The 27,270-nt window shown below is 41.4% G+C and overlaps 1 protein-coding gene across 1 annotated transcript; it reads right to left on the bottom strand.

Moving 5' to 3' along the window:
* Window positions 1-1,201: 1,201 nt before the first annotated feature.
* carm1 (coactivator-associated arginine methyltransferase 1) lies at window positions 1,202-26,228 on the bottom strand. The gene is made up of 16 exons (XM_034711026.1): window positions 25,910-26,228; window positions 15,586-15,711; window positions 14,623-14,729; window positions 14,009-14,113; window positions 12,475-12,585; window positions 12,206-12,383; window positions 11,893-11,983; window positions 10,683-10,764; window positions 8,973-9,058; window positions 8,798-8,887; window positions 8,571-8,708; window positions 8,299-8,388; window positions 8,063-8,175; window positions 7,523-7,600; window positions 5,254-5,322; window positions 1,202-4,453 (listed from the first exon to the last, which is right to left on the bottom strand). The coding sequence occupies exons 1-16, from the start codon at window positions 26,211-26,213 to the stop codon at window positions 4,314-4,316; spliced, it is 1,908 nt and encodes a 635-aa protein (XP_034566917.1). The 5' UTR covers window positions 26,214-26,228; the 3' UTR covers window positions 1,202-4,313.
* Between the last annotated feature and the right edge of the window lie 1,042 nt (window positions 26,229-27,270).

Here is a 27,270-nt window from a genome sequence, read left to right as displayed (position 1 = left end):
GTGTGTTCTTTGACTTTATAACCGTACCAATCAATGACTGTGAATGGGCATAAACCTGCTTATGTAAGACAAAGTAGGTGCATGGAGGGCTGACTGATAACACAAAAGGAGAATCAGCTCATCAAATGAACCATCTAAATGCACCCATGAGCAACACATATCAAGAGGTTGTTGTTATATAATTTAGTTATTCCGGTACCTTCTAATGCTCCATTCAGGGCTAAAAAACAAAGGAGCCAGTAATGATGATTAAAAAACATAATATTGGAAATCTCTAGCTGCAAGTATAATCTCATGGTTCCTGCCCAAATTGCATTTGTTGTGTTGTTCTCAGGTTCCACTTGGACCCACTCACTGGTCTTTTCTGGGTGGAACTTAAAGCGTTTGCAACACACAATCCATCTCGTAGACAGGACCTTGTTTAAAGGTCTAACACTAGTATTTTTTTTTTATTATTTCCTCAGCGCTTATTGTCGGAAATTAGGGGTTTCTACTGCTTACTGCGTCATAATTAGCTTATAATTTTAAAGTGAGATAACCTGTGGAAAGGTTTCAACATTTTTTAGATAAACAACGATGCTTTAAGGCCATTAAGGCTTATTTTGCCACTACAAATCTTCACAACTTTGAAATGCTGAAAATTTTTGGATCAATAATTTCTAATTAAAGCTGCTGTAGGTAGGAATGAAGTAAAAAGGTTACTTTTTTTCTGCTGGGTTTGGAGAAAAGGTCATAATGCCCATCGATACTCATCGGTAAGTGGAGTCATTTGAGACCATTGCGAAATCTCTGTTTTCCAATGCCTTTGTATCAAGCAATGTTATTATTCCCCTTGTTCCCGTTATGACGGACCAACCATAGCTTATCTCCAATCTTCCGTTCTGGTTGGTTAAGGGGCGGCCCCTGCTACGTCCTCCAATTGGTCATGAGTCCAGCACTATCATGATTGCTATCATGATTGGTTGGGAGGGATAGTTTTGACACTCGAAGTCCCTTTCTCTGGAAAGATGTTTACCCAGACTACCAACAGCAGCTTTAATCTCCGGGGAATTTAAACACATCAAAAGAAGTTTCTTAATGTTGTTGAAAATGTGGTGCAGACAGGAATAAAGAAAGTCAATTCTTATGGTTTGTGTCCGCTGGACTAACTTTGTATGTGCTGCAGTCTTTGTATCATGTTGTATTTAATCAAGTCAGTGGCGTAATGTGCCTTTTTTTTTTTTTGCATGACATTCTATCCTGCCGAGGTCTCAGGACCTTCAACTGCTTCAGAGGATGTTTAAATCGTGGACAGAAGAAGAAAATCTCACGACAGAGTTGAGGACAGAGACGTTCTCTGCCAACGTGAGACAGTGAGAAAGGTATTATTACTGCTGGTCAACACACAGAAATGACACAACATGACAGACTTCTCATACACTTTCCATGATAAACGTGGATGCCTCTATGGACACAATGATTCCATGACAACAACAAAAGAAAAAGAAGGCATGATGCTAACAGCTAGCTACCACATGGGAACATCTGCTGTGTCTATTCAACAAAGTAAAATACTACAACACCTGATCCAGGATGGTTTTGGAACATCTCCACCATATTTAATTTGCTCTCTTTTTTTCATTGTTTCTTGTTTTTTTGTTAAAGAAAAAAAAAACAAAATAAAGACAACAGAAAGATTAATCCTACAAAGACACATTTTTCTCTCAGCTCTCCTTAAACTCACTAACTCATAAATCCCAAAGAAACAGAGTCCAACTGGTGCGACACTGGAAGCACTGCGTTCGTGTGTCAGTCTTTCTCTCCTGAACTGATAAAAAGGGGGCGGGGTTTGTGGGTGTGTGTCATAGGGTGTGGGGGCGGGGGCGTGATATGTTGGAGGTCATCCATAGTGAGCAGAAGAGGAGGGAGGCGAGAGGGAGTGGCCCCCTGCCTCGTACACCTCCACCTCGACATCGAAGTCTCCGTGCGACAGTCTCTCAGTCTCAGAGGAAAGGTGAGGGGGGGGGTACACAAGGGTGGAGGAAGCAAGGATGTAAACCAGGAATTTGCCCGGTTCCTCTCATTCCCACAGATGGCAGCAGACCCGAGTTGTGTCCTTTCTCTCTGAATCTTCTTCCTCTAAATGTGTGGAGCAATCTGGCTTGACAGGGACCGGTCGGCAGAGGAGCTGCTGCTTGAAACAGGGTGAAGGGAGCGGATGATGGAGAGCAGCAGCAGGTGTGTTTCAGGTTTTCAGGACTGGCTTTGAAAGATACAAAGTTTCTGGCAGACTGTTGCATTGGTCGCCTTCTGCGCCGGGTATTAAACACTCACTGAAATCCTCCCGAAGTCCCTGCTCATCTGAGCCAGACAGAGTCAGCACAGAACGGATACATCTGTCAATGTTTGTGAAAAACAACAACAGCTAATTGCTGATTGTTTGGAGGTGTGAAAGCGGGGTTTTCACATCTTTGCCAAGCTGTCTCCTATTATCATCAACTCTACTTCTGCTGCTGCTCTGTGAGTCAAATACATGGCAACAACAATAAATCTGTAAGGGGACTTTAAGTCTAGCTGGAGACAGACCAGGAGGGCTTAGAGTGCTCTAAACACATGATCAGTTAGACCGCCTGAAGCACTAAAAAATCTTCCTCCTCCCTTAGAAGTCAGATGGTTATCACGCGTTTCAGCTCTAAACCAACAAACATCATCTTTGACGCATTAAATCTATTTCAGTGATCATCCTGCAGAGTTGTTTCTAAAAGCTCAGGTTAGCCGTGATGCTAGTTGCAGGTTTAAGTTGAATGTTGTCACGCAGGGGTTTGATCTCTTTGTCCGCTGCTTGAACCTGGCAACCCCACGACGAGGACAGGAATTCAGGGAGACTGCCTGCAAACATGGCGCCCAGCTGTGATCCGAAAATACTTCAAACTGATCTCAAGTTTAACACCTCTTTGGAAGATTTCTGATTGTAATCAAGTGAGGCTAACTGTGACTCCACAACATGTAATAGCACATATTAAGATGTTTTTGATTTAATCAATGGATAAAAGGACTTGTATAAAACTTTTTTTAGCATCCTTAAGCTCATTTTTAATGCTTAAAATTAAATTGACTTGTTTGGGGGCTGTTTTATTTCAGTGTCAGGTGACTGACGGTGAGCAACAAGCTGTTTAACATAGTGCAGCTATAAGCAGCTCTAAAGCACAATAACTACAGTGATGTTCGACTTCAATTCATCACATATCTACTTCTTTATAGGAGCTCTTTTAAGAGCGTGGAGTTAAAATGTTATTTCCTGAAGCTTTAAAATGACAGTATGAATCTCCTGAACGCAACACGTGTTTATAATGTGCAAAGAGGCGTGATATATGTTATCACAGGGCTCACTTCCTGTCACCATGGTGCGAGTTGGCGGACCCAGACCTACCAGCAGATGATTAAACTGCGAGTGTGTGTGTATTTCATAACCCAGCACAAAGGGGGACCAGTGTGACGGTCTAACTGAAACTTTACGCTCAGGTGACTGACTGAAACACACCGACACCATACGTTGCATCGTGAGCAGGAGGCGGAGACTCGGAGGGTCAGTCTGTCCGTGTCACAGTAAAACTTATTCCCACACAGACTCCTCAGCGTCGTTCAGTGCGTCGATGGCTTGATTTGTTGTTTTGTGATTCGAAGCGTCCGGCATGAGTCAGTCTGTTCAGAGAAGAGCTGCGAGGTCTTCAAAGTCTGGATCGGATATGAAAAAGCCATGATGGCTGCCCAGAGATGAGTTTTTTTTTTAATGATAATAGTGTCCTACTGTTGTAATGAGAACCTTCCTTTAGTGTAGGTCTGTGTACAGGAACGGGCTGATATCTGTAGACGGGTTGATTCCTCAGGAGGAAGCCGTGTGTAGGAACACCGGGCTCATTATGACACACACAATGATACAAAAAATAAAGAGGGGAGGGGGTCGAGATACATGTCAAAGGGGAAAGGGGGTAGATGATAGCTGCAGTGCGTCTCTGTGCACGTGTTACAGTCCCAAGAACTCCTGGAGAGGGGGGGAAAAGGGGAGAGGGAGGGGGAGGGAGGCTTCGTCTGACAACTAGACGAGAGCATGGACGGATACGAGAGCGTTCACCGTTCATAGAGTGATGGACTGAGTGGGAGGAGGACAAGAGGAGGGAGTGCCAGCTCAGCACTGGTTTTGGTATACTGGTTTTGGCTGCAGTTGTTGGGTCAGTCAGGGTTGAAGGATGGGACAGGGGGGGAAGGGAAGGGAAGGGGTCTCTTGTCATGCAGGGGGGCGGGGAGGACGAAGAGGTCTCTGGGAGGTCTTCGTCTTAACTGCCGTAATGCATGGTGTTGCTTGGGATGACCATTGGCGAGGCCATGGAGATGGCAGCGCCCCCCATGGTGAACTGGTTGGTGACCGGGTAATAATTACCACTGCTGCTGGGGCCTGACTGACCAGTAGTGGCTCCTGGAGGGGAGAACACAGCGTGAAAATCAATGTTCTCACTTATAGATGCTTATGTAAGAGTTTTCATTGGTTGTGCTTGCCCCCAATCCCAATCTCTAGGCTCGTGGACTTTGTGACTTATACCCGGTGTATAAGTGTTAAGTGCCATCGGATTGTCAATTTGTCGAGCGTGTGAGGGCTCGCAGCTTTTGTAAGACTTGTCCAGAGTCCATTGTAAACAATCAGTGACATAAAAACGTGTTGTGATCATGATCTGCCCACCTCTTAAATGCAAACAAATACAGCATACATGAAACAGTACTCGCAAATAAAGTACACACAAATGATGTCTACTGTAACAATCAACAGTATTCATAAAACAAATTATAATAAAAGGTTAATGTTAACAAAGAGAGCATGGACTGTGACGGAAAAATACCCCAGAGACGTTTATTTGTAAGAGACAAACGTAGTTAAGCACTGCTGTGGTTTGATACTCCATGTTTTTAAGAGTTGTTTGTTTTTAGGCAAATTTTCCCAAAGTACTTTATGGCTAATTTCACTTTTGGTAGTTCACTAAAAGAGAGACACACACTGAAATACAAGATACAAAATGACACCTTCTTTCTCAGTATTGTATGATGATGCTGCTGTTTCGTGTCATGAAGCGTGACCCTTTCCTTAATCCTTCACTATCTCACCCCCTCGTGAACTCGCGCTCACGCACACACACACCGAACAGCTGACTTCAGTAAAGTCTGTGAGGGGGCTCAGAGCTCAGGTGGAGGTTGTGATTGGGCCTTTGTGTCCCGTGAACGTACCCTGGACGATTCCTGTGCTCATGATGGAGCCCATCCTGGAGTGGGTGTGGTTTACGATTCCTGTGTTCACTGTGACCAATCGGGAGAGAGGGGAGAGCGGGAGTTAAAAGATATGTGCGGCACTGTGGTCGACTTAAGCCTGCTGCCTCCTGTCACCCACACACACACACACAACCCCCCCTACGCACACACAGACATCCACACACATGCACAATCTGGTGCAGCAGCTGAGCAACCAGGAATAGTGGAACATCCTGTGACTGTCAGACGCCCAGATGGCAAAGACTGATCACAACACTTCACACAGTCTTTTCTATGCTTCTGAAATAATCCAAATATTTGTATCTTATATGCTGCTTTATGTTTTTAATATTTAAAGTGGAAAAAGACAGAATAAAGAGGTTGCAGTATCTCTAGTAAGTCTCATTTCTGCAGATATTTTATAAGGAAAATAATCTTACACTCCTAAAACAACTTTTCAAAGATTAAGTTATTTTAGCTGAGTAACAGAGGACATCTTGTATTAGAATATCTCTGTAAAGACCAGCACTTGGTTGCACCAGCTTCGCACAAGTTCAAAAGTTACCTAGTTTGAATGTTCTGCGTTTACTCCACTAACATAAGGTTACGTGGTACATTTTCAAACTTGTTCTGAGTCGGTGTAAAGTCCTACGTTAAAGACCACTTGTCATGGTGCGCTGTTTTCAACTACAGGCTCATTTGAAGGACGAGTAGAAGCACAGTTTTACCTGCTGTACTGTCTGCAACATGTCCTCTGCACTAAATTACATGAATCAAAAACTAAAAACTGTTACACTTTCGTCCCACGTGCAGACGATTACCGTGCGCAACACAAGACTGTTATATCAATGTAACTTAGGCTGTAGTTGATGGTTTCACCACTCAATGTCACTGTTTCTTAAAACTGTGGATTAATTATCACCATATGAAAGTGCTGTCATATTCAACGCACCTTTTTTTGGCGTTTGTCGATTAACAGGAGTTCCAGCCGTTATCATTAACCATTAGCTTGATTAGAGGCAATGTGACCAACGGGAATTAGCACTTAAACATGCCCATGAGAAAAGCTGTTCGCTGATAAGCTACTTGAATGAAATTTCATAACTGCAACAATGTTTTGGTAGGAATGGTGTCCAAAACGTTTGTTTTTTTCTGCTGGGTTTGGAGAAAAGGTCATAATACCATCAGTACTCATCGGTCAGCGAAGTAACGGTTTCAACATTTTTCAGATGAACAACGATGCTTTAAGGCCATTAAGGCTGATTTTGCCACTACAAATATTCACGACTTTGAAATGCAGAACATTTTTGGATCGATCATTTCTGATTAAAGCAGCTGTAGGTAGGAATGAAGTAAAAAGGTAACTTTTTTTCTGCTGGGTTTGGAGAAAAGGTCATAAGGCCCATCGGTACTCATCGGTAAGTGGAGTAATTTGAGACTATTGTGAAATCTCTGCGTTTTCCAATGCCTTTGTATCAAGCAATGTTATTATTCCCCTTGTTCCTGTTATGACGGACCAATCATAGTTAATCTCTAATCCTGATTGGTTAAGGGGCGGCCCCTACTACGTCCTCCAATTAGTTATGAGTCCAGCACTATCATGACTGCACACCGATCTGTGTTGGGGGTCTAAGAGGAAATCTAGTTGGGAGGAAAAGTGTTGACATTCGAAGTCTCTCTCTGTGAACAGATGTTTACTCTGTGACTACCAACAGCAGCTTTAATGTGCTTTATCATGTATGTCTAAACGTATGCAATGATATGTATTGTTTTCTAAAGCCTTTAAATAAAGTTTTCTTAAAAATATATAAATATTTGGACTTCTCTGTGTTGTAACCAAACAGTGACACAATTCATAATACAAACTAACTTGTGGTTTAGTGAGGACTTTACACCTTCATTTAGGACACAACTACAGTTATTTTAGTCTATTTTAATTAATATTTTACTTTTTATGACAAGCCCAATCTTGCAATGTGGTTGTCACTGACATGTTGAATGTTGAGTGTTGTTTGTCTGTTTTTTAGTGTTCGTGTTGTTCATCGACAAGCTGGTACACTGCAAACCAAATTGCCCTCTGGGATTAATAAAGCTCTCTGAATCTGACAACTTATACAAAGCTGGTGCAACAGGCCACAGAATCATGACATTTTTTTTTATCAAACATCAATAGTTTTCTGCTGTCTCCTTCCTGTCTCTCTCACTACACAATGACACGTCCATCAGTGAGGGTGAGTGTGATCCGTACCCAGGGGTATGAGGTTGTTGTGAGACACTGGCGGGCCGCTGCCGATGACTGTGCTGAGGTCATAGGCTGCAGGCATCCCTGAGGGGAGACACAGGAAGTGATACATCAACATTCTCTCATCTCGTTTTCAGCTTTTGTCATCATGCACAAATTTAATCACGAGAAGGCCCGCTGACGGGCGACAGTGGCGTCAGAGCAGACGAGGAGTTTCACACTGGGTTAGTACCTCCACAGAAATAAAAGAAGACGACGCTTCCTTTTACTTACCAAACCACTAAAAGCTGTGAGTTACACAATACAGACATTTAACAAAGTGGAAGTATGAGTGTCCCCTGTGATCCAAAGCTGAATGTGATGGCCTAGCCTATTAACTATTTGATGTGCACTGAATCCTAAAATGTTAAATTGATGTTACTGTTTTAACATTTGGCCCTCATCGCTCACTACCCCAAACCCTCTGCTGGTCCCCGTCTCTTACACTTCCCATCATATTACCAAAAATCTGAACTCTTTACAACCCGTGTCTCTGTGTGTGTTCACCTGATACAGCCATTCCCTGACTCATGCTGTAGGCCGCCCCCGTGTTCCACATGTTCTCGGACGGGGAGGTGTAGTGTGAGCCAGGAGGGGGGTTTGGGGTGGTGCCTGTGTACCTGCGCATACAAACACACCGTTTAACTCCAGAAGGACGGACGGTGCGCCCCCCAACTAAACTTTTTTTAAAGGACCGTCTGCAGGTTTGTGTGTGTTACGGGAGGAGGGAGGCTTGAACTCACCTGAAAAAGGGGTTCTTCAAGTCCAGAAGGTTGCTGGACTTTGATCCTGTCTGGTCCACCTGGGCAACAATACTGATGTCGTAGCTTTGTCTGTTGGGAGGGAGATCAAATGTTATCCCAGCATGAAAACTAGACATAGCCTGGCTTCTTCCAGCACAAAGCAAATCAAGACTAGTTCCTCCAAACATCACATGGGAAGAACAGGATCATCTGATTTACCCCAAAGAGACCAAAGACTAAACACCAGAGGACTAGATTTATTAGCTGCACACCTCTTATTGGCCATCAGCATCGCCGTGCCGGACAGAGTGTCTCCAGCTTTTGTGAAGAGAGGAGACTGCAGAAGACAGCGGACCTGGTACCAGTGGGTGAGCGGCTCTGTGGGCGCCGTGGACAGCCATACCGTCATCCTGCAGAGAGGAAGTGGAAGGTGTGAGGTCAAGCTACGGACAAATCAAAGACATGTCCTGAACAACACGGACCATCCTCTGTGACTTACGATGATCCCATGAACGCCACGTCAAACCAGAAAGCCAGACCGTGCACCAGACCTGAGTGCATCATGTGGAATTTAAAGGGAATCTCTATCCTGGAGGACAACGGAAAAGAGACTGCTGATTACACCAAGAACAACACATATTCAGAACATACACAGTATCATGCCACACACATACCTGTAGAGATCCTCTTCTTTGGCTTCCAGGAAGTTGACTGTGTGTTTGACCGACTTGGCCATTAAAATACGGATATCAAACGTGTCCTGTGTAGGAATATCAAAGCTCATGAGACGAGATGACGGCACACACAAGGCTATTACACACTCCCATTGTAAGGCGGGATATTAACGCCCCTATCTGCACTGCTCTGTGTAACACATGGAGGTACTAACAGAGGCGTAATGTGGGGAAAGCATTTGTGTTGTTTAGCGTTGGAGCCGGCAGGGCGGAACAGGGCTGTGTGTAAGTGCATGTCTGAGTGTGTGTGTATGTGGCGCTCCCTCTGTGTGTGCCTCTCATGCTTCCGCAACTCACTAATGCAATGTGTAATCTGAGTGCTAATGTAAGAACAAAGACGCAGTGGTGGTGGAACTCGACACTGTAGTTGAATTTCAGTGTTTACAGTTACAGTTCCTCTAGAAACACCCTGAACAATAACAGGCTCTTATCAGTCCCTCCAGGATTTCGCGGGATTTGTTTGTGATTGTTGCGGCCCAAAAAGCCTGATTTCGCGACAGCTTTTTGAAAAAATTGCGGTGAAAGTTGCGATTTTTTTTGTTGTTGCTTTTTTTCCCCCAATAACTTCTCAGGGTTAAGTAAATATGCTAAATTACAGTTGTTTTTAGAAAACATTCTTGATATGTCCACTGTGACTGTATTTTAATTCTCTTGATTCACAGAAAAATGCCATGAAAGGACTGTATTGCACATTTACGACGGTCCCTGAATGCACCTCGCAGTGACAGAGGCACTTGACAGACAGTCAGTTCACGGCACTCTGAAATTAATCTGCATATTTGATGACTAGGAGTTGATCAAAACTTACTACATGTGTCTGATGTTTCACCAAACTGGAGTAAATCAAGCTGTAGATGCAGAGCTTTTTACGGTAATGACTGCAAAAACGTCAAACCTCAAATATTAAACAGAGGTCCCCGGTTGTGTCTTTGTCACTAATGCACACCGGGGGTCAAAATCATCAATGAAGATGAGACAGATGCATGGAGGAGGGAGAGCTGGTTCATAAAGCACACCTGCTGCAGGTAGAGACCAAGCTAACACTGAGCCCCTCAGATAATAACTTTAGTATCTATAAATAATAGTGTCATCGTCACTTGTCCTGCCTGCTGTCCCCTCTTTTCACCCGTTCTCCGTGCGTGTTTTGCTGTTGAAAAGTGCCAATCAAGTGAGGACTTATGTTTATGTTCCAAGGAAGTGAAATTGATGATGAAACCGATGACGTGCAGGGGCTGAGATTGAGGTAATTGGTCAAATTTGCGGGAAAGTTGCTGTGATTGCAAGGCTGCGAAAAAATCGCGCTGATTGGTTGAATTTGCGTTGATAGTTGCGATCAGTAAATCGCAACTTCCTGGGGGACTGTCTTATATTGACACATCAGGCTGGAGGCACTACCCAGCATGCATTTCAGTTTTTTTGATAAAAAGGTAAAGTTATACAATAGTTTGATTAACAAAAAAAGATTAAACTTCCTCCTTTTCTGCACAGTAGCAAACTGATTGTCATGAAATACAGTGTTTGTTTTTTCTCGCAAAGTAACAGTGGCCGGTTGAACCGCTTTTCTGAACCACATGAGGAACACATCATCAATCTTAACCAGTTTAAAGAGCTGTAGTTTATCCATGTGTGTGTTTAGGAAGAATTACATACCACAATTGGCTGGCGGAAATACTCGTCCACTGCTGCCCCCCGTAGGGCAGAGAGGTCTACACCGTGGAAGGAGGGCTGGTACCTGAGGGCAGAGAAAGGAAGTCACTCTAATGTTTTGATGGGTTTCTGCAAGGAATGTTCTGAAGTGACTCATTTGCAAATCCTTCAAAGGTAGGATAAGATTTTTAAAAAACTGTCAAAAGGTGCTTTTCGACCGCAGGAACTTTCTCCAAGAAGTAGGGGACCTTTCGAGGAACTCTGCGCATTTCAACAGCAGGAATTTAGGTAAGGTAAATTTAATTCTGGGGTAGTTCATGTCCTCCCTGAAAAGCCCCTGCTCAGTTAACAGGGTTGCTCTTTGAACAGAAACACCAGTCCATCTCTGCCGTGGCTTTTAAAATTGCCTTAAGTCAAGTATTTAGGGCGTGTTTGAACGGCTTTGCTGGTCCACTTGTTAAATTCCAAATCAACAAATCTGTTAGCTATGCAATAAAGCACAATCAAACAGCACAAGATGAATCTCCTCCATAATAACAGGCTAGCTGTAAGGTTACACATGAAGATGCCAGCCTGTCTGTCGCCTATGGTGTTATCTTGTATGGCCTTCGTCTTTTTCGTACTGCCCTCTACTGGTCTGGGGATGTAGTGCTATAGTATGGTATAATAGTATGGTACTTTTTTCTCTTTTTCTTCCCTTTCTCCAAACATCACTAGCCTGATTTGCATGATCTCCACGGGACTTCAGGCCTCGGTGGAAACGCAGACAGCAATAGGCAACAGGAACCATTAAGTTCCTTGAAGAGCGGTTCCTGGTCGTAAAGCACCTAAACGTGGCTAAACACAGAGTCTCTGAGTAAACAATGTCATATTGGTTTGCTGGGTGTGGCTTATGTTAGCAGAGCTAGCACAACCAGCCTTATGTCCTTATATTAGTTTAACATCCGCCTGTCCGTGCCCTTTGCTATTTGCTCAAGTGGTTCTACAGCAGTTTAACTCCATACAACTTCATCCCCCCCTTTTTAACTAGTTTGAAATGGAACTAGGGAAGTCTCTGACACTTTTGCAGTGTCAACATTGAGACAGATGAAGTGTGTTGGAGTCTTTTAATGGTGTCACTGACACTTCAACCTTAGGTAAGTGTTAACATCTATTGAGCTTTACTGTTACTATGTTATACTTGATGTCCCTTTCAGCCTCTCTCCCTCCTCACCAGAAGTTGGCCTTCGTGAACTGCTCCATGTAGAGCTGCTCATCTGTGAAAGGGGCCAGATGGACGTCTCCTATGGTGGGGAACATTTTACCTGAAACACACAATCACAAAAGAAGACAGTTGACAACTGTTCAATACAGACATCAAACCAACCAAACACACAGCAGCAGATATACTTTGATTCCCTCACAGTGGCCCCAACATGTTAACCAGTAACTGAAGGCAGGAGCCAAAGGTCGTTTTGCTGCTGCTTTACATAGCACTCTTTGCATTTCTAATCTCCCTGTCCCCCATGTTCTCTGAACCTCCTCACCGTTGGGTTTGAGGAACTTCTTGGCATGCAGGTAGCTCTCCAGCATGCGTTCGTTGAACAGCATGTATCCCATTGGCTCTGAGATGATGATGTCGACCTGCTCTGGCAGCGTGACTTCCTCCACCTTCCCTGGGATGACCACCACACGCTCCCCCAGACGGTTACTGTTCACAAGCACCTGTGAGGCAATGAAAAGGGATTAATCAAGCAGGTCGATCAGATTGATGTGATGTTAGCATTGATGTGTCCGTGTTTGAGTATGCAGGCACCTCGGCGTGCTGCGCCATGGTGCTGGCCTCTACAGCATACACCTTCCTGGCTCCAGCCTGAGCTGCGAAGAAGGACAGGATCCCTGAGCCACAACCGACATCCAGCACCACCTGAAGGAAAGACAGATATATGGTGTCAGTGACTGTTTGTTGGAGATTTCAACTAACCATACCTTTGTGTTTTGTATTAACCATGTTGCCAACTTAACACACATAGAAATATGCTTGAATATAGGACATGCATCGTAAAGTTTACATTTTGTTAATAAAAACTAATCTTGGGAAAAAATATTCCATCTTTTACTGTGAATTGTTGTAGGCTCCTAAGTGGACTGACAGGTTAAAAACCAAACCAAATGTAAAAAGTCTAAACAAAAAAGTATAATAATAATACTCATATGATATATATATAAATATATAAATATATATATATATATATATATATATATATATATATATATATATATATATATATATACATATACATATACATATATATATATATATATATATATATACATATACATATATATATATATGTATAAAAACGAAACAACTCTGCCAGAATGTCTCTTTAGGGTCACTTTTGCCAGTCCTAATTCTGTATGGGAGCAGGGTTGGAATTGTGGCATAGCAGCAGAAGAGCTCATAGTGCCCTGTTACCCCTCTAGAGCAATACCCTCCCAACATGAAGGCCTGCTTGTCATACCTAATGTCTCTAAATGTAGTATGGGAGATAGAGCCTTCAGTTATCAGGTACAGCTCCTTTGGAATCATCTACAAGTCAGGGTCTGGGAGGCCGACACCCTCTCTACTTTTAAGAGTAGGCTTAAAACTTGCCTTTATGATAAAGCTTATAGTTAGAGCTGGCTCAGGCTTAGGCCAGCTCTCAGTTATGCTGCTATAAACTCAGACTGCAGGGGGAACTGGCACATTGATACACCGGGATCCTATCTCATCCCTAAATTTTGTCTCTCTCACGACGTTACTCGTCTCCTACAACGTCGAGTACAATTTCAATTATGCAAATTAAGCGAAGAGGCCAATTAGCAACTTTTAGGACAGCCAATAGCTACCTTCCTTACTGAGGAGTTGGCAAACCAGTTCCAGACAGATTATTTTTAGGGATGCAACGATATATCGGGAGACGGTAAATATCAATACAAATAAGGATGGATTAAAATCGATTAAACATAATTTGTATTGGGATATTATTTTTAAACAGTGGTGGCGCTATCTGCATTATACTCCACTTGTTCAACATCATTAAGTCTTGCGCTGCTCTCTTGTCAGTCGCTGAGTGGATTTGTTTTAAGTTTAAAGCATGTTTCAGAACCAGCTGACAGCATACAGCAGAGTCGCTCAGCTGGGGGCTTCGGCTAAGTGACAGGTCTCCACAAACGCTTCTTTTCTCCGCCGCTGACTGAGTGAATCGTATCGTGATTCGAAATCGTGATTCAAATTGAATCGTGGGTTGAGTGTTGTTACATCCCTAATTATTTTCTATTTGAACTTTACAGCAGCATTAAGTCACCTTATCCTTAAAGTCGCTGTGGTTCTGGAGAATAGCCCGTTGATAAGTCCCTGTCCGGACGTAGTCCTGCATCATGTTCTGTTGCTGCGAGAGGTAGCCATAAAACTGCAAACACAAACACAAGAATTAAACACCAATCAATTAAGAACCACACCAGTGAGCATGAAAAGTGACCCACATTTGCAGGTACAGGCTGTTTAATGTGATTCGACTCGGCAGCTAATGAGCCAACCAGCCTGTGAAATGATACCAACAAGGGAACTGTTCCTCTGTTACTGGTAGCTGACTGCAGGATGCCGTCTTTTGTCAGTCTTGGAGCTGAATTACAGCCAAAAAAAAGAGCGATTCAAAAGGTTCCAAGAGAGGTTTTTGATGGAAATTCTGAAGCTATGAATAGTTAGTGAAGCACAGAATCAGCACGTCGACAGAATGACAAATGAACAGCTGTTGTGTGTTCATAAAGGAACCTGTCCTTGGTTATTTCATTAAAAATCTTATGTTGCAAAGAGACGCAAGTCTGCTCAGTGTTTTAAGACATACTAATCATGTAGAGGGAGTATTCGTGTGTGTTGAACAGTAAAATACACCACACTGTGAGTGTGCCGGTGTCTCACCTGGAAGTACTGTACAGCAGAGGACTCCTCTGTTCTATCGCTGAATGCCGAGTTCTCACTGGAGTGCCCACGACTGTTCTTCAGGACGTTATAAAAGGACTGAAAATCTGCAGCAGAACACAAACACAAACACAAACACGTGAGGTCACAGCGAGAAATGAACCCGAGGACTCGACACAAACCTTGAGGGACTAGATGGTTTAAAGTTTGTTGCGGGTGGGAGGATGCTGTGAAAAAAACTGATGCTAGTGCTTAATCAGAGGGATGGAGTGTAGAGAAATAAAAGGTGGAGAGGTTCAGAAGCAGCTCAACAAAGATGGAAACTGAATTTGAATCTCTACTTTCTGCTAGACTCGGCTCTGTAGGGAATCACATTTTTTCAATCAAGTCTTAAATAGTTCCTGGAGAACGTTTTGGTAGCACCTCAACTGTGGTTCTTCCTGAGGAGAACTAAAAGGTTTAAAAGTAGTCTGTAAAAGTAGTCACAGCCACGCTGTAGATCAGTACAGCAGTGTGTAGTGGCATTAAACCTAATGTAGATAAAGATGGCTACAAAAGCTAAGAGAGCAAGGTTCCAGGACCACATGAGTCGAGTCTATAGGGGGGCCTTGTTGGGATTTTAAGCAGACAAGGTGTGGGGCAAAGCTGATGACGCCTGCTCCACACTCCAGAAAAGTGCATCAAGTGTGTGGGAAGAACAGGCTCACTGGTTATATAACTCATTTGAACACTCTGAGGTTGAAAAACTGGAACATTTCAAAGCCTGTGTGATGCTGCAGGACTTTAAAATCTTTCTGTTACAGTGAAACTGACGCAAATAAAAACGATGTATTTTTTTTCTTCTTCGCAGAAACACTCTCTTTATTGGTAAAAGTCAAAGTCGTTTTTTTGACCCGACCTTGTGATTTCTCCAGCACTCTACAGCCGTGTCTCCTACATGTTACATTGCTACATAACGTGTACCTGCAGGTGAGGAGAACTGCAGCAGGACGCTGTTACAGCCCAGCGTGATGATGAATGACTGCTTCCCCACGCGGCTGCACTCTGTCTCCCTGGAAACCGAACACTTGAACACACTCGCCTCCTCTCCTGGAGAGAAAGGGAAGAGGATGGAGAGGGTCAGGAAAACATGAAACACGAGTCACTGCAAACATTTACTGGAAAATTTCCGGAATATCTCCAGGCATAGAGAGGAAGAAAATACACAGAACAATGAATGATTTTACTTCTTTTTTTATTAGACAAACCTGGAGATCACAATATTTGACTAACTTAAGATAAACTGTGCGTGACAGAGGTTTTAAAAATACAGCCACAAAAACTTCAAACACAAAGGCTGACATGTTGTCAACAAAAAAAAAATACACAAGCACATCTCTGGTTACTTTCTGACATTCATGTGCAAGAATATATCTTTAAAAACAGCACAAAAGTACAGTTTCAAAGTAATATGTAGAAGCAATAATAACAATAATAAAAATAAAAATTATAATATATAAGTTACAATATAAAATAATGATAATAATGTTAAAACAATATATAGTAACAATAATAGTAAAAATTAATACGACTAATAGAAAAAGTAACAATTGCATGTTAAATGTAATGTGATGTTAAAGAAGAAAAAAAACATGTTAAAAAATAAATTAATAGAAACAATAGAACAATAGTAAAAAATACAAACTAATTATAGTAAAATATTACAGCAAGTAAAATAATAGTAGTAAAAGAATAATAGTGAAAAATAGTGACAATAATAATAGCAGTAAAAAATTAAAATAATCTTAATAGATCATAATTACAATAAATGTTTTTTTAATTACTTACTAAAAAAAGAAGAAATTATAGTTAAACTATATACTTATAATCATAGTTAAAAATAATAACAATATGATAGTAAAATAATAATATTAGTTAAAAAATCAGTTAATATAATAATAATAATAATAATAATAATAATAATAATAATGATAATAATAATAATAATAATAATCAATTTTCATAAAACTGACATGTCGTACACTGATCACTTCTACAAATGCTTGATAATTACAAAGTTTTGGGACGCCATCTTTAATTGTTTGGAATGCACATTTTTAAAATGTCTCTCAATTTAACAGTACACACACTTGTCCCACACCTCCTGAGCTCCTTCAACATGTCATTAGAATACAATGTATGTAAAAATAGACTTTCTCAAACCGGTTTAGAATGTACCACCTCATTTGAAAATAGTCAAAATAAAGAGACAATTAAAGGGACAGAGAGAGTTTTTAAAAAGGTGTGATGTTTTGTTTTTCTTTTTTAAGTGTCCTCACAGTAAAACAGGTTGTTTGATGGTTGTCAGTTTTTCAGAATAAAGGAATGAGAGTCTAGATTTCTGTTCCTGTTCCTGGACAGCTCCTGGTCCAGCAAACACTCCGTAACCAGCCTGAGCTAATCCAGCATAAATTAAGGGATTGAGATCAGCACTTCAGAGAAACACATGCACCTCAGCTGTCCTTCCAACCACTTACACTGCTCACTTAGAGACAACGTGAGAACGTACAGCTTCAAGTACAAACACAAAGGATCCAGGAAGACAGGCGAATGGTTTATTCAAGTTGTTTATGAACTCATACACATCTCTCCAGAGATAAGAGAGCTGAGGAGTGTTTCCCTTCACTGCTACCTGCAGGATCTCAGAGTGACACCTGAAGCAGCAGACTTACAAAAACAAAGCTGAGTATACTGGAGACAGTGAGTGAGGTGTGTGATGATCAGAAGTGACAAGTAGTGTCCACTGAGGACTCAGGTCAGAAGACCCTGACTCTGTCATATTCAGCTGGCTGGTGTAGTCAGAAGTTTATATGTTGGTGAAAACCAGTGCTTTAAAGAAACTCTGATACACTGACGTAAGACTTCCACCAGATCCGTGTCTGGTCCGGCTCCATGCTTTCAGGTGGAGTCATGTGACCAAGGTTTTTCCCGCGGTAATTACTTGATCAACGATTATCCGACTCCTCTCCTCATCCATGCTGTCTTTATCGGCTTCTGACCTGATGACTCCAGACCTGGCTTTTCTCATTATGATGTTTGTTGTTGTAGCTAAGTGAAATATGATCTGGTGACAACACAGAGTTTTATTCTGAAAATCAACTGGATGTTTTATTTTGTTTTGGTGCCTGACTTCCTGTGTTCCTTCCTCCATGTGCTCTGTTGTGATGTATGCTCAGGCACCCCACAAAATTAGAAGTCTTGTGTATCTGATCCGGAAGGCTTTGGCTTGCTGGATCTGAGACACAGGAACGCAAACGCAGAGGATCCAGTGGAAGTTAACACATTGACTAGAATAGAAACCTGTCGACTTCGGTGCTGTTACGGACGGAGACGGACAAGACATGGACCAGGTGGTGCCCGGTTTAACGTGAACATGGATGAGTTTGGTTGTGTTTTGTTGATGTGTTGTTTAACCATCACACTAGCAGTGCAGCGTCAATCACAAAACTTGAAATATGACCTGAAACCACTTCTTGTTGAAACTCACCAGCTTCTCATTTCCCACGACTGATCGACAAGAAGTCCACCAGAGTTTTACAGACTCTGCATGCCGAGTCTGTAAATGTTAACTTGTACGCAACACTACTGCCTTCACAGATACCTGGACATGATGCGTGACCATAGACCGTATAAAATATGGACGTAGTATCTGTGATGTCACCCACCTGTTTCTGAAGGGCTGTTTTGTGGTCAATCGGCGGCGGCAGCCAGCTTGCTGCTGTTGAGCGATTGTGACGTAAAGAGGCGGGGCTTTGAGCCTCCTAGCCAACAGCTACAGTGTTCCCGCCTGTCAATCAAGTCAGCTGTGCCTCTCATTGGAAAACTCATAATCTCAATATCTTCAAAATTGCCTTGTTAGAAAAAAATTAACTCCCGTACAGTGTGTACCGATCTAGAAATGAGCTATCCAGACTACACTCGTCTTTTGTACCAGGCTGTAAACATGTTTATTTTCTGCTGTAAAGATCGGCTTTTTTGAATTAGTCTGTATGTGGTTTCCAGTACTTCCGGGGTCAGCCTTGAGCAGATCCTCGAAGAACTGCAGTTTTTAGCACTTCCGCATTGGAATCATATTTTTAGACCGGAGGTTGCCGCTTGTGCGTGACGCAGGCACCGAGTTACACGAGGCAGATCTCTAATGAGGGTTTTACCGGCAGCACTTTGTCCTGATGCTGGTCTACGTCGCTGTGGCCTCATACACGGGCCCTAACCCTCACCCTCACCAACAGGGCGAGAGTGATGTGGGAGAATCACTCCAGTGTGGATGCTGAAGATCCACTCAGAGGGCGGATCATGTGACTGATTAATGTAACTCTGAACATTGTTAGAAAAATTGACGTTTGGACTCTCTGCGTCTCATCTCTCTTCTTCTCCATGACGGTGTCAGAGCTGCTGAACACAGTGTGAGATCAAGGTAGAATAGTGCTTATTTATTATTTATACGAACATAAAAACCACTCACTGACATCATAATCTTAGTGTTTTCTTATATCCTGCCGCCCGGCTCACTTGGAGCATCTTTCCCTTGTTTTTATCTAAACTCTACCTGGCCTGTAAAATGTTCCCGATCATTCAAAATTCGTCCAGTAGACTTCCCGTACTAAACCAGTCATCTCAGTCCAAAACAAAAACAACCCTGATGATTATCTTCTAGAGGCTTACTTTCTCAGCCGTGATGAAGTAGAGGAGCAGAGAGCGTTACACGAGTGCTTCCAAACGGTGAGTATAACTAACTGTGACAACTAAACTGACCTACATTTGTGAAATCTAGTGGACATCCTGTTTGATGAGTCAGCGGGATATTTTCCCTTTAAGAACATCCACTTTTGATCAAAAGCATGAGAAAACGACACGCACACACACACACAGCTGAAATGTCTGTATCTTCTTACTTCCACATTCTAGTGAAGAGAGAGGAGCGGAGAGAGAGAGAGAGAGGAGAAGAGAGAGAGGAGAGAGATAGAGAGAGAGAGAGAGAGGGAGAGAGGGAGAGAAAGGCGCTTCTGTCCCGATAATAAATTGATAAACTGAGTTGTTGCAGCTGTCAGGTTTTGAACAGGATCACTAATCCGGTTAGTGATTTTATTCCTGTCTCGATTAAAGAGTGCCATCACGGCTCAGCCGCCGCTCAGACAGGCAGACGCTGCGTTACATTATTATAATGTTGTTTTTGATTGGACGGGCTATGACAGGTGACTTTGTGGGAGCTGGATGCTGACAGAGTCACATCAGTAACCCCTTAGCGAGGGATGTTTTTGAATAAATAATGGCTCTTATTCAAAGTGAGTGTTGTAGTTTTCCTTCACACTCCCTCATACAGCTGGGAAATGATCAGATATAACAAAAGAAATCTGCATTTTGAGGCTTCTTTTTTTCAAACTTATAATAAACACCAAGTTGTTCGAGGCAGATGTCTGTCTAACATGAGTCTGGTCCTGCTCGAGGTTCCTGCCTGTTAGAGGAAGTTTGTCCTTGCCACTGTAACTTGCGAAATACTGTAAAGTGCTCTGCTCATGGTGGATTAATATGAGATCAGACTGAGTCTTATCCTGACTTGATGTTGGGTCTTTGTTACTAATATAACAGAATACGGTCTAGACCTGCTCTGTTTGTAAAGCCTCTTGAGATAATATTCATTGTGATCTAGTGCTATCTAGATAAAGATTGATCGATTGATATGCAGTAAGTAACAGCCTTACAATAAACAACAAATTTGGTCTCAGCAGATGGCTGTCTAACATGAGTCTGGTTCTGCGCGAGGTTTCTGCCTGTTAAAGGAAGTTTGTCCTTGCAGTAACTTGATAAATGCTTCTTTGCTCCAGGTGGGTTGATTGATTGAAATTAAAAAGAGTGGAGCATTGTTATTATGCATTATTATATTATAATTATCATATCAATGTTTTAACACCATTGATCTACCCTAAGTATTTAGTTATCTATTTATTACTTGTATTTATCTGATCCTTTTATCTTCAACTGATCTCATTTCATTAACGGATATTTTATTCACTGACACAAAAAGAACACACTAAATGGTGGTAAATAAGTGTTAAAGGGTAAAAAAGCAGAATTCCAAAAAATTTAAATGGAAAAAAAATGGAATTTGGAAAAAATAAAACAGATTTCATAGGGCCCTACTTTTGTGAAGCACTTTGGGCTGCATGCTTGTATGTATGAAAGCTACTTTATAAATAAAGTGAGTCGAGCATCACAGTTACTTGGCTTTAATGCGCCCCATGTATCATAATGATATGTGATTCTACTATCCGAACTCACGTTCACAAGTCATTGTCGGTCACTGATCGCATTCATCTGTCCGGTATTTCTTTAACTGAGGTCAGCTAATAAATTCTGTTTGTGTTTTATTTCTCACCAACAATAAACCTCTCCAAAACCGTTGGACTACTGAACTACGTTTAATCTTTTATCTGAGCTGCCAGACGTTTACTTTCGTCATTTTAACAGCTTACAACTGAGCCGTCAATCTCTCAAGTCTGGGCTCTTGGCACGCTGATGTCATGTTTTCATCTCTTAAACTGTGAGATTAAATTTAGTCTGGGTAAATGTAACCCTGTTTTGTTTCTATGGGGTAAACATTCATAAAAGTGCACCCTGATCCATCCGTCAGACAGGCTGCTCTTCTTTCAGACAAGGATTAAACCCCACAGTGAGTCTCGGTACAGGGGGATGACGTGCTCTGCAGGCCTACATAAGCTCAGCCTGACTATAAGATGACGGCAACATGATAAATAATTAACTCTCATGCAGGGATTTCATGTTACATAAGCAGAGTGTCTATAATGTTAGCCTCCTCTGAGCAGAAGGAATTCTTTATTTTTAGCACGGCAGGATCTTTAGCAGGATTGCTGACTAAACTTAGTTGAAGCCAACGAAATTAACAGATTAAAATTCACACTCAGTCAAAGTGGGGCCTTCCAGATGTCTGGACTTCAGCTTGGGAAACCCCTCTGGAACAACTCTTTGGAGAAGACTGACCGAGCAGAAGTTGGGGTGTTCAAAGACCTCAGTAAATATCACACCTAAGACTCACAAACAGACTCTGATGCATGAAGAAGTTCTCCCTTAATAGAAAGTTTATACTGTGCGTTGTATATAAAGGATATTGAGGTGACTAAAAAAAACCTCAAAGCTTGTTGGGCTCCTCTTTTAACCGGTAACAGCTGTTACATCACTCTCCACAAAACCACCAAGCTACATTAACCTTCCAGACATCTGAGGCTGCTGTTCTACCTCTGCCTCCATTTTTATAGTTTGTTCGCCTTAGTTTAATTTATGACTGATGGATTTTGAAAGGGCAAGTTCATACCCAACTCAAAAATCAAACTCATAGTAAAAGACGCAGACTTACCAATCCAGGAAGACCTGCAACTCCTACACTGTGAAATGACTGATTGTATTATTTGAGTCTGGTCTCTACTTTAAACTGGAGCATTTGCCTCAAGGGTTACACTGAACTCGAACATTTGTACCTTTTAGTCGATTATAATTAGAAATCTGTGAAACAGGTCTCGTGTTTAGAAAAATTATCAACTCTGAGCAGCTGGTTTGGTTCAAAGATCCCTCTGACCCCAGATCTATGTCTTCTGGGTGATAAATCTCAAGTACAGAATGTTTCAAAGAGTGATTTTTTTTTGTCATTATGGTTGGTTTGATCACTGCATCCAGAATTATTTTACGACTTTGGAAATCTGACACAAGCCCGAGTCTGAAAGACTGGGTAGATGCAATTATAGAGACGGCATCTTACAAATCCATGATGCACAGATTAAAAGGTAATACAGAAGGTGGGACCACCTCCTGGGACTGCTTTTGGGCTCACATAAAAACTGACCGAGACACTGTGGAGATCTGAACAGTATAAGGATCTCCGGTATGACTATTACTTTAACACTGTATTATTCCAGTCACAACATACAATGGACTTTTTCTCTTTGAAGAGATGTCCTGTCAGTATATGTATCCTGTCTGTCTGGCCTGTGCAATGTGTCCCAGTATTTTATATTTCTGTTTGATTTTGTTCTTTCTTTTCATTATTGTTTTATCTGTAATACAATGAAAAGTTAATAAAAAACTTAAATGACAAAAAGAAATATTATCAACTCTAATACAAGACACAATCTTTACACCAGTCTTAAAAGGAGTCGTTCATCTTTATATCTTTTATTGGCCAGATAGAAGATATTTGTAGACTAAGTTATAAAAATCCATAACATACACTCTTAATTTTTTAAGGAGCTCTTAGTGGTTACTTAAACTTCTCTGACTCATTGTATTTTCTCACTAATAGCCTTGATTCCCACAAACTTAATCTTTTTTAATGTGCGCCGCTAAAGCTGTGCTGATGCAGGACCGCTCCAAAAAGATCCACAATGAATGTGGGTTCTTTTCTTTCACTTGAGCATCCCATCAGAGGAGGTCTGTTCTTTTCAGCAGGACACCCCATTGAATAAGAAAAGCAGCAGAGCGGCTCTGATGCTGTCTCCTCACAGGAGGGCAGGAGGCGGCGGGGTCCCGGCTATTGTTCCAATGAGAACAAAGCTGCATAAGTAATGAGGGCTCGCTCTTTCTGAACCACTTCAAACCTGATGGCCGTATTTCCCCCCCAAAAAATAAAAGGTTCAAAAGTTTGATCGTCCACTGCTTTTATAAGGCTGTGCTACTAGCTGTAATGTTGAGTTAAAACTGCAACAGCCGGTCAGACCACAGTGCACAGCGGCGGGTCAGGAGCCATGCCCTCTGCTCCTGGCTCCCCAACTACTGATGTGTCTTTCCTGGACGAGTCTGCTCTAAAGGCCAACTCCTGTTTGTGAGCGGGAGAGCCATATCTCGTCTGACAGACTATTTCTTTCTTTTATATTTTACTTAATACATAATTTGACATTACAGTAAGAGTTTTGTATGGAGCAGAAGTATTCTCAATTTACACAACGTGAATGAAATATATGTCAGCAATGAATTAAAAAATGGTTATGATGATCATTTCTATGTTTTAGATATATTTTTGAATTTTCCTATAAAATACTTATGGATACTTATTAATATCAAAACCATACCATGGGAAACAAAACCATATGTAATTTTGGAGACAATTAAGTGAAGTATAATACTATTAAATGCTTTGAATAATATTTTTGCCCATGCACCACTTTAAAGATTACTAAAACCAAATGACTGGTAGAAGTTAGACGTGGGAATTAAATAAGTGTACTTTGGTAGCTAAAAAATTCAGCGTACTGATCGGGCCATGCTTATTATTGTTAATGAAAGCTACCAAAACAACAACAACAACCACATTGTCTTACACTGTTTGCCAACCAAGAGATAAAATGAGGCTTTCCAATACCATAACTAACTGAAACTACATTGAAACTAGTAATATGATCTCAAACTATGAGGAATGGTCTTAAGTTTCATATTTGTCAATTGATTTCATACGTATAAAACAAACAAACTGTGGCACATATTGACAAATACACGATTTGTGATGTTAGATTTTTATGGATGATGGTGGTTGTTCATATTGTGGTTTTTAATACATTTTGTAATGGTTTGATTTTGAGTTTTTGTTACATAAGATTAATTCCTGGTTCTTTTGAGTCTGGCCATACTTTTATATTGTCTCCAAGATGGGAAAAGGAAAGCTATTTCAAGGAAATGTTCTGGATTGTTCCACCTTCTGTCATGGAAGATGTTGTTAGGTCACTTGTTCTATCACACGTTGAGTACTGTCCGCTTATCTAGTCAAGTGCTGCTGAAAAACATCTAACACTACTTCAAGTTGTATAAAATAGAGCTGCTAGATTGGCTCTGAACTGTTCTTTTCGTACCAATGTGCTTGAGATTCTTAAAAGATTATATTGACTAACTGTGGAGGCTAAATTCAAATCATGTCTCCTGTCATTTATGCAAACTGTTATATGGAATAGCACACCAGTTATTTTGTGGTAGACTCAAATATTCTGGTTTTAATCACAGGTATACAAAACGTCATGTGAGCACTGGTTCAAGTCCTAGAACTAATTGTATGTTAAAGTCTGTTCTTTTAGAGGATCCTATGCCTGGCATAAACTCCCCACCAACATGAGAATGATTAAAAATAGTTTTTCTTTTAAAAAGTCACTTCAACAAATGCTGATGAATTTCTCATAGACTTTATGATGTAATCACTGAAAATCTTTGTTTTGTTAATTTTTGGTGCCATGTGTTTGTGACAATTTTGCTTTTGTTTCCATCATTTTGCAGTTTAATGCTACACATCATTTATTTGCTCAGATATTTAGTTTATTTGTCATTTACATTCTTGATTTTTATAATTGGCTGCTACTGCATCTTTGTTTTATGGATAATGTGTGATTTTTAATATTTCTTTTCTTTTTTTTGTTTGGTTGTGTGGACCCCAGGAAGACTAGCAACCACAATGTGGAAGCTAATGAGGATCCTAATAAAGAAATAAATACGATTACTACTACCTCTAAAACAAAAAAAAAAAAAATCTCAACTAAAAATTACCATTAAAAAAAAGAAACCTGCTCTCAAAAAAGCAGTGAAAATGAATGAATAGTAAATTAAAATTGAAAACAGAAAGTCAAAACGAAGTAAGTAAATCAAAGTAATGAAAACTGAGCCGTTATAACCCTCTTCAGAGTCAAATGATCGGTTCCCAAAAATGAGCCGGATTTCCCATCACTATTCCAAACAACCTGGACAAGCTAATCCAGGAGCTAAAAGCTAAATAACATTGCAGTGTGATTTCAGGACTCAAACATTAATGTTAATTAGTCATCAGTAAGAATTAAAGACAAAATAAGTGTTAGTGAAACATGAAGGGCAGAGACCTTGGAATGAGCCGTTGGCGCATCACTGAGCCGGGCTGCACTCATTGTTTAACCAGCACTAAACTACACGCTAACCTCACTTAGCTGCCCTCAATATTTATGTGGATAAGTAAGCTCAAGTATTTCACAGAATGTTTTTAGAAATATCTAAAAGTAGTGAGATTTAGAGGAAGCCGGGGGTCTGATATAAACGAGCCTAAAGACAACATCAGAAGAAGAAAAACGAGGACTTTCTGGGGCTCCCTCGTGATGAACAGGGGGAGGCGACGTGGTCTCTCAGGATGTGTTAGCTTCTTCAGGCTAGCGCTACGTACTGCCAGATTAGCTGTGTTAGCATTAGCACACGCACAGGCCGATCATCCGAGCAGCGGCAGCGGGAAAGGTCAACTCACCATTGGAGAGATTGATGAGAGCAGCATCCTGTGTGCTCTTCACCTCTAACCGCAGGGGCTGCTGCTCCGAGTGCCGCTGGATGTCTCCGTTCGCGTCTCCGATGGAGAGGAGCCGCACGCCGGGGAACACCGAGACCGCCATCTTCGATCTGGAAGTAGAGACAGCAGGTCGGTGGCGCTCACATCCAACCAACGCACTGCTCTCTGGGAGCAGCGGCTCGGGCATCAACACGAGGAGCCGCGGCAACAGCGATACCCAACGGCCGAGAGCGGGAACGACGTAAACACGGGCTGCGTACGTCATGACCTCATACCTCAGGAGCGTTTTTCTGACTAACACATGTTTCTGACTAATATTACAGGAAATATTTCATCATCAAATTGAATCTCATCAGACAGACAACAGAAATCATAAGCCAAAGATGGAGGAATTCTGACTCCAAATATACAGAAATTACGGTGGCCCTGCACAGCACTGCAACTTAAGAAAACATGCAAAAAGACAAAACACAAGCAAATTAAGAAAAATCTTCAGCAATTTTACAACACATGCACAGCATTAAAAAAAGGCGCTGCAAAGACCACAACACATTAGAAAAACGTGCTGCAAAGACCACAACACATTAGAAAAACGTGCTGCAAAGACCAAAGCACAATGCATTAGAAAAATGCGCTGCAATGACCACATCACAACAGATAAGACAAATGCAATGCAAAGACCGCAGCACAACACATTAGGAAAACACATGCAAAAAGACCACAACACAATACATTAGTAAAATGCGCTGCAAAGACCACAACACAACACATTTAAAAAAACACGCTGCAAAGACCACAACACAACAGATAAGACAAAGGCAATGCAAAGACCACAGCACAACACATTAGGAAAATGCGCTGCAAAGACCACAACATAATACATTAGAAAAACGCACTGCAAAGACCAAAACACAATACATTAGAAAAACACGCTGCAAAGACCACAACACAACACATTAAAAAAACACGCTGCATACACCACATCACAACAGATAAGACAAACGCAATGCAAAGACCACAACACAACACATTAGGAAAACGCGCTGCAAAGACCACAACATAATACATTCAAAAAACGCACTGCAAAGACAACAACACAATACATTAGAAAAATGCGCTGCAAAGACCTCAACACATTAGAAAAACGCGCTGCAAAGACCACAACACATAAAAAAAACGCAGCACTATTAATGTTATCTACCTTCAGTGATGCTGGGATAAAGATAAGATAAAAAAGTAAGTGTTTTTGATTTATTTTAACATTGTGATCTCATGATTCAGCCTATACGTCCGTCCGGACTTGTGCATCACTTTTAAGTTTC

The sequence above is a fragment of the Notolabrus celidotus genome, chromosome 20 (assembly GCF_009762535.1).
Source record: "Notolabrus celidotus isolate fNotCel1 chromosome 20, fNotCel1.pri, whole genome shotgun sequence".
NCBI lineage: Eukaryota > Metazoa > Chordata > Actinopteri > Labriformes > Labridae > Notolabrus > Notolabrus celidotus.
The sequence above is the reverse complement of the archived record's forward strand: the minus strand, read 5'-3'. Positions and strand labels throughout refer to the sequence as shown.

Excerpts from the sequence above, each read along its gene's own strand:
- carm1 (XM_034711026.1), bottom strand. The coding sequence starts at position 26,213 with ATGACGTACGCAGCCCGTGTTTACGTCGTTCCCGCTCTCGGCCGTTGG. Across the intron at positions 14,730-15,585 it reads GCAGTTCTCCTCACCTGCAG|ATTTTCAGTCCTTTTATAAC; the intron begins GTACACGTTATG and ends GTTCTGCTGCAG. Across the intron at positions 8,389-8,570 it reads ATGCTGATGGCCAATAAGAG|ACAAAGCTACGACATCAGTA; the intron begins GTGTGCAGCTAA and ends CCCTCCCAACAG.